General features: G+C 42.9%; 1 protein-coding gene across 1 annotated transcript; it reads right to left on the minus strand.

Annotated features, from left to right (window-relative positions):
- Positions 1-204: 204 nt before the first annotated feature.
- On the minus strand, positions 205-3,183 carry LOC109205556. Its single transcript, XM_019368267.1, has 3 exons — positions 2,853-3,183; positions 1,595-1,967; positions 205-1,474 (listed from the first exon to the last, which is right to left on the minus strand). Exons 1-3 carry the CDS (start codon positions 3,181-3,183, stop codon positions 205-207), a joined length of 1,974 nt encoding a protein of 657 aa, XP_019223812.1.
- Positions 3,184-7,908: the final 4,725 nt, after the last annotated feature.

Genomic DNA, 7,908 nt, shown 5'->3' on the forward strand with positions numbered 1-7,908 from the left:
AACACAATAACACAAAAAGAGTTGTGAGGGGACAATTTGAAATAAGTAGAAATTGGAGGGAATTAGTCTGTGAGTAGTTAGTTAGGAGGTTTTTTTTTTTTTTTGGTAATTAAAATTTTATTACCAAGTAAATATTTACAGATTATCAAAACCGAGTTTGGACATGCAGCCCCAAACTCAGTTATCTTCCTCTACCAAACACTCCTAAGGATAGAAGTTTAAAACTTGAAGTTCTTCCCTTAAACTACTTTCTCTATTTCCTATACAATGTATCTCCTGAATTATCTGCCTTGTGATTGCTTCACTACTCCTTTTTTCCTGTTGAAAAATTCTTCTGTTTCGTTCCAACCAGATCTGGTAGACAGCGCTTGTGATGCACATTCTATACAGCATTGTTTTCGACCCTTTCCCCTTCATGTGATCAGCTGCCCACTTTAATTCTTCTTTCCAGTCAGTTATTCTTCTCTTTATACCAATCCATGTTAAAAGCTTCTCCCATACTTGTGCTGAAAATCTACATAGAAAGAAAATATGTTGATGGCTTTCCAGCTCTTGCTCACATAATGCATATACTGGATCAACTTGTAGTCCCCAATTGCACAGCCTGTCCTTGGTGTATAGTTTCTCTTGTACTGCAAGGTACAGTATGAATTTCCATCGTGGACAACTTTTGTTGTTACATATTAATCTGCTCCATTCTTCCTTTGGAAAATCTCCTCTCAGTTGATTATATACTGCTCTGATGGAGTATGATTGAGATCCCAATATCTTCTTGATGTCCAACCTTGCTTCCTGTATGTATTTCCCAGCCTGTAATATCTTTCTACTTATCCATGAAGCTTGCTTCACTTCCACTTGCCATGGATTCTTTCCCTTTATGTAATAGACATGTACCCATCTTATCCAAAGCTTGTCCTTCTTCATACACAGATTCCAGAGGTGTTTTATTAAGGCAGCCCTATTCCACATGCTGAGATTAGTGATGTTCAGTCCTCCTTTAGATTTAGGTCTACACATTTTCTCCCAAGCTACCAATGCTTTCCTATTTGTATTTGTATCTCCAGTCCAGAGGAACTTTCTGCATATCCCTTCAATCACCTGTATTATTTTCTTTGGCAATGGAAATATCTGTGACCAGAAATTCTGGATGGCTATTAATACACTCTTTATCAACTGTAATCTTCCTGCATAGCTTAAGAACTTTGTTGTCCATTGCTTGATTTTCCCCAGCATTTTGTCTAATAAAGGTTGGCATTGATTCAAAGACAATCTTTTGGCACTCAGAGGGACTCCTAAGTATTTGAAGGGGATTTCACCAATAGTAAAGCCAGTTGTTTGGATAATCCTCTGTTGTATCTCTGCTGGAACACCTCCAAAATACATACAACTTTTGCTCTGATTTGCAACAAGACCTGAAGCTTTAGAGAACTTATTAAAACAATCACACAATAGCTGGATAGATACCTCATCTCCTCTGCAGAATAGAAGCAAGTCATCTGCAAAACTCAACTGTATAATGTTGAGTTTTTCACATCTGGGATGATAGTTGAAGTTTGGCTCCTCTTTCAGTTATTTCAGACTTCTAGTCAGATACTCCATAGCTAAGACAAATAGTAATGGTGACATTGGATCACCCTGCCTCACCCCCCTTTTTGTATCAAATGGCTTAGTAGGACTTCCATTGATAGAAATGGAATATGATATGGTTTTGAGACATTCCATAATCCATCCTATGAAGATTTCAGGAAAGCACAGCCCAGTTAAAACCTGCTCCAAAAATTCCCATTCGATTGAATCATATGCCTTCTGCATGTCAATCTTGATCATGCATCTAGGTGATATCCCTCTCCTGCCATAGCTTTTAATTAATTCATGACTGAGCAGTACATTATCTATCAAACCTCTTCCTGGCACAAAAGCTGCTTGGCTCTCATCTACCAATATGTTCATCACCTGCCTCAATCTGCCTGTTATCATTTTAGAAATGATTTTATAGACTGTAGTGCAGCAAGAGTTAGGAGGTTGTTAGTTCATAGTGAGGTATATAAGGATGCACAATTGAATGACTAATTAATGAAAATATCTTCTCTCTTCATCTAAATCTTCTCTCTACTTCTTCTTAGCTATCGATTATGTTGGTTTATGCATTGCATAGCAAAACTAAGAGACCTTTAATGCTGATCAATCAATAGCTTAATTGAGCTAAGTTAATATGGTATCAGAGCATTCACTTCCTGCAGGATTATTTTGAAGCCCTACCAATCGTTTGTACTAATCCTCACTGAGATAGTGACCTTGTGGTTGACTAGTGTTGCCATCATCTACGCTTGCACTATTAGCATAAGTCTTGTTTCCACCAAATTGAGGCTTCCATTTGCTTGTAAAATCGGCTAGATATCCAATTATTTTGTATTAATTCTCCTTCAAATAGCCTTTGTATCCACAATGTTCACAGATCAACCCAGTCTTCTTATGTTGGGTCTCCAATTTCTCATGGGACTAAACGAGAGTTACAGTAATGTGAGAATCGGCTGGATATCCGATTATTTTGTATTAGTTCTCCTTCAAATAGCCTTTGTATCCATAGTGTTCACAGATCAACCCAATCTTCTTAGATTGGGTCTTTGTTGGTGTTTATCACACCTAACGCCCTCTGACTATCTTCTTGTGTCACAATTTTTTTATGCCTCTTTCATAGACACAACTGGCATTCTCAGTAAGACATTGCTTCTCACATTACTGTAACTCTCGTTTAGTCCCATGAGAAATTAGAGTAATTGCTATTGTTCTAAATGTATCAATAAAGGTCTAGGCTCTTCACAATCACAAGAGGATTTTAGGTGCTAACATACCTGATTCACTCCACAGATCTATCATTTTTGAATAGTATGTGATTATAGAATCAATACCTTGCTTTAATGTTGCTATTTTTGTCCACAGGTGATAGATCCTTGTCAAGCTGCATCTATCGAATTTCTTCTTGAAGTCACTCCACACTTTCTTCGCATTTGAAGTAAATACAATACTCGGCATCAGTTCATTTGCAACAGTATTTCTAATCCACGACGACACAATTGTGTTGCATTTCTCCCATTGCTCTGCCAATTCTCTCTTGTACATGCTCTTTACACAACTTTCATCCACAAATCCAAGTTTACTCTTACCTTTAAGAGCTAGTTTCATTGCCTTACTCCACAAAACATAATTTTCTGGCCCAATGAGTTTTATCGGAATCAAAACTAGTCTTGGAGAAAAAGCAGATGATTATGCTCGAGCAATGTCACCTCGTTTCCTGCCATGATTGTGAAAAAATTAGGGCTTCGTTTGTTTTCGATATGCCAGAATTTCGTCAGAGTACACGCCGGAACCTTTGCGCCTCATGATCGCTACTCTGATACCATGTTACCTAAGCTCAATAAGCTATCGATTGAGGGTGATTTTTAAAAATAGCCAGATTTATAACTGGTCGTTCAAAAATAGCCCAATTTCAAAAGTAATCGAAATTTAGCCACTTATATGTACAGATAAATCTGAGCGAAAACACTGTTCAAAACCCGGAAAATACTCCAGTATATTATGCTGGAGTTCCAGCATAAGTATACTTGAACTCCAGCATATTATACTGGAGTTCCAGGATAGTATGCTGGAACTCCAGCATAATATGATGGAGTTCCAGCATAAATACACTAGAACTCCAGCATAATATACTGGAGTTCCAGCAAGTATAATGGTCCAGTATAATATACTGGAGTTTGGAGCACCAGTGCTCCAGTCTCCAGTATATTATACTGGAGCCAGCAAAGTATACCGGTCCAGCATAATATGCTGGAGTTCATACACAAGTGCACCGAACTCCAGTATATTATGCTGGACCGGTCTTTATTGCAGCAAAACGGTGGCTATTTTTCATTGACTTGGTAAACGCTAGCTATTTTTGATTGACCAGTCCGAAAACTGGCTATACCGTGAAATTTTGGCCACTTTATACCCATTAATCCTAAACTATTTACCCTTTAATGCCGAGGCCCAAACTATTTACTACTCCTACACATGGGGCCCAAACTATTTACCCGGTTTTTTCCTTTTCTCGTTTTCTTCTTCTTCACAGAGGCATCTGAAAGTACCCGGGTTTTTCCTTTTCTCGTTTTCTTCTTCTTTTTCACAGAGGCATCTGAAAGTATCCGGTTTTTTCCCTTTCTCGTTTTTTTCTTCTTCACAGAGGCATCTGAAAGTACAGTGAAATAAAAAAAACCAAGAAATAGCAAAGAAAGGTAGCCATGGATGCGGAAGAAGGAACACAACAACCCGAGTTAGTTCTTGCACACAAACTCTTCCTTTTGACACACCCAGATGTCAATGACTTGGATAAAGTTCGCCTCCGTGNTTATTCCCAGCGATCAAGTCTAGCATGGCTCAGTGAGTTAGAGATGGAGTATTTCTTAGTCAGCAGGTGGTGAGCATGCTAGGAGGATTGAGGGTATGCGATGCTAGGGGATAGAGAGGAGAGAGAGGCCAAGAGGTCTCGAGAGTCAGGCCATTATTCTGGTGCCCGTGCCCCAGCTGCAGGTCGTCATGGTAGGGGTTATGTGAGTCGCCCCGTTCATTCTGCTCTTCCAGCAGCCAGTGGTGTTCCCACTCCACCTAGGCCTTAGGAGCCTTATTATGCACCTCTGGTATCTAGTGCGCCTCCTGCACGGGGTGCTTCCAGTGGCCAGTCCAGCAGACCTGGCCCGAGTTAGTCACAGCCGCCACGTCCTCCCAAAGCTTGTTTTGAGTGTGGTGGCACACGCCATGTGGTGAGGGATTGCCCTAGACTTGGGAGGGCTGCACCTCTACAGACTTCTCAGCCACAGCGCGCCCCGCAGAGTTCTCAGGCTATGATCACTGCACCAGTTGCTACCCTACCCGCTCAGCTAGCTAGAGGTGGAGGTCGGGGAGGTAGAGGTCACCCTCGAGGGGGAGGCCAGGTCAGATACTATGCTCTTCCTGCCCGTACTGAGGCTGTCGCCTCCGATTCTGTCATCGCAGGTACTATCTTGGTCTATCACAAAGATGCATCGGTTCTATTCAATCCAAGCTCTACTTATTCTTATGTGTCTTCTTATTTTGCTCCACATTTGGGTGTATCTCAGGATTCTTTGAGTTCCCCTGTTTATGTTTCTACTCGTGTGGGAGATTCTCTTATTGTGGACCGCATCGGTCGTGTTTGGTTGCTCTTAGTGGTTTTGAGACCAAAGCCGATTTATTGTTACTCAGCATGGTTGATTTTGGTATTATCTTGGGTATGGACTGGTTGTCGCCCCATTATGCTATTCTTGATTATCACGCCAAAACCGTGATGCTGGCTATGCCAAGTGTACCGCGTGTTGAGTGGAGGGGTACCTTAGATCATACTTCCAGTAGAGTTATTCCATTCCATAAGGCTCAGCGTATGGTTGAGAAGGGGTGTGACGCGTATCTAGCTTATGTGATAGATGTCAGTATTGATACCCCTACAGTTGATTCAGTCCCAGTAGTTCGGGATTTCTCTGATGTGTTTCCAGCTGACCTTCCGAGCATGCCGCCCAATAGGGATATTGATTTTGGCATTGATTTGTTGCCGGGAACTCAGCCCATATCTATTCCTCCATACCGTACGGCTTCTCCTGAGTTGAAGGAGTTGAAGGAGCAGTTACAGGAATTGCTTGATAAGGGTTTCATTCGGCCTAGTGTATCGACTTGGGGTGCTCCTATCTTATTTGTGAAGAAGAAGGATAGTTCTATGCGTATGTGTATTGATTATCGCCAGTTGAACAAGGTTACACTGAAGAACCGTTATCCTTTGCCCCGTTATGATGACCTGTTTGATTAGTTACAGGGTGTTTGTGTGTTTTCTAAGATTGACTTGCGTTCAGGCTATCATCAGTTGAAGATTCGAGAGCCAGATGTCCCGAAGACTGCCTTCAAGACTCGGTATGGTCATTACGAGTTCCTTGTCATGTCATTTGGGCTGATTAATGCCCCAACAGCCTTCATGCATCTGATGCACAGTGTATTCCGACCATATCTTGACTCATTCGTGATTGTCTTTATTGATGACATTCTGGTATATTCCAGAGTCGGGAAGATCATGAGCAGCACCTGAGGACAGTGCTCCAGACTTTAAGAGAAAAGAGACTATATTCTAAGTTCTCGAAATGTGAGTTTTGGTTGGATTCCGTGGAATTATTGGGTCACGTGGTCTCGAGTGAGGGTATTCAGGTGGATCCGAAAAAGGTAGAGGCAGTGCAGATTTGGCCCAGACCATCCTCAGCTACAGAGATTTGCAGTTTTCTTGGCTTGGCGGGTTATTATCGTCGATTTGTTCAGGGGTTTTCATCTATTGCAGCACCTATGACCAGGCTGACCCAGAAGGGTGCTCCGTTCCAGTGGACGGAAGAGTGCGAAGAGAGCTTTCAGAAGCTCAAGACAGCTTTGACTACAGCCCCAGTTTTGATATTGCCTACCGGTTCGGGGGTCTTATACTGTCTATTGTGATGCCTCGAGGGTTGGCCTTGGAGCGATATTGATGCAGGACGGTAGGGTGATTGCCTACGCGTCCAGACAGTTGAAGGTTCATGAGAAGAATTATCCTGTCCATGATCTCAAGTTAGTTGCCATTGTTCATGCCATGAAGATCTGGCGTCAATATTTGTACGGTGTGCCTTGTGAGATTTATACTGATCACCGGAGTTTGCAGCATCGGTTGAAGCAGAAGGACCTTAATTTGCGACAGAGGAGGTGGGTAGAGCTATTGAAGGACTATGATATCACTATTTTGTATCACCTGGGCAAGGCCAATGTGGTGGCCGATGCTTTGAGTCGTCGGGCGGAGGGTTTGGGGAGTTTGGCTTATTTACCAGCAGCAGAGAGGCCCATGATGATGGATGTTCAGGCCTTAGCCAGCCAGTTTGTGAGATTGGATCTTTTGGAGCCCAGTCGGGTTCTAGCTTGCATGGTCTCTTGGTCTTCCTTATTTGATCGTATCCGGGAGCGTCAGTTTGATGAGCCTCATTTGCTTTTCCTCAAGGACAAGGTTTTGCATGGCGATGCCAGAGATGTGACCATTGGTGATGACGGGGTATTGAGGATGCAGGGTCGAGTTTGTGTACCCAATATTGATGGGCATCGGGAGTTGATTCTAGAGGAGGCCCATAGTTCGCGATATTCCATTCATCCGAGTGCCGCGAAGATGTACTAGGATTTGAGACAGCACTATTGGTGGAGGCGGATGAAGAAAGATATAGTTTGTTTTGTAGCTTGGTGCCTTAATTGTCAGCAGGTGAAGTATGATCACCAGAGACCGAGTGGATTGCTTCAGCAGATAGAGATTCCGGAGTGGAAGTGGGAGCGGATCAGCATGGACTTCGTATCTGGGCTCCCACGGACTTTGAGGAAGTTCGATGCCATTTGGGTTATTGTGGATCGGCTGACCAAGTCCGCGCATTTCATTCCTGTGTGTACTACCTATTCTTCGGAGCGGTTGGCGGAGATTTACATCCGGGAGATCGTTCGTCTACATGGTATTCCAGTTTCCATCATTTCAGATAGAGGTACTCAGTTCACATCACTGTTCTAGAGAGCTGTACAGCATGAGTTAGGTACTCGAGTGGAGTTGAGCACAGCATTTCACCCTCAGACGGACGGACAGTCCAAGCGCACTATTCAGATTCTTGAGGATATGCTCCGTGCGTGTGTGATTGAGTTTGGAGGGTCTTGGGATCAGTTCTTGCCATTGGCGGAGTTTGCCTACAACAACAGCTATCAGTCCAGCATTTAGATGGCGTCGTATGAGGCTTTATATGGTAGGCGGTGCAGATCCCCGGTGGATTGGTTTGAGCCGGGTGAGGCTAGATTATTGGGAACAGACTTGGTTTAGGATGCTTTGGA

The sequence above is a fragment of the Nicotiana attenuata genome, unplaced genomic scaffold, assembly GCF_001879085.1.
Source record: "Nicotiana attenuata strain UT unplaced genomic scaffold, NIATTr2, whole genome shotgun sequence".
NCBI lineage: Eukaryota > Viridiplantae > Streptophyta > Magnoliopsida > Solanales > Solanaceae > Nicotiana > Nicotiana attenuata.

Coding starts and splice junctions, on each gene's coding strand:
- LOC109205556 (XM_019368267.1), bottom strand. CDS start 3,183: ATGAAACTAGCTCTTAAAGGTAAGAGTAAACTTGGATTTGTGGATGAA. Junction 1,968..2,852: donor AGATCTGTGGAGTGAATCAG/GTATGTTAGCAC, acceptor AAATGATAACAG/GCAGATTGAGGCAGGTGATG. Junction 1,475..1,594: donor CTATTTGTCTTAGCTATGGA/GTATCTGACTAG, acceptor TCTATTCTGCAG/AGGAGATGAGGTATCTATCC.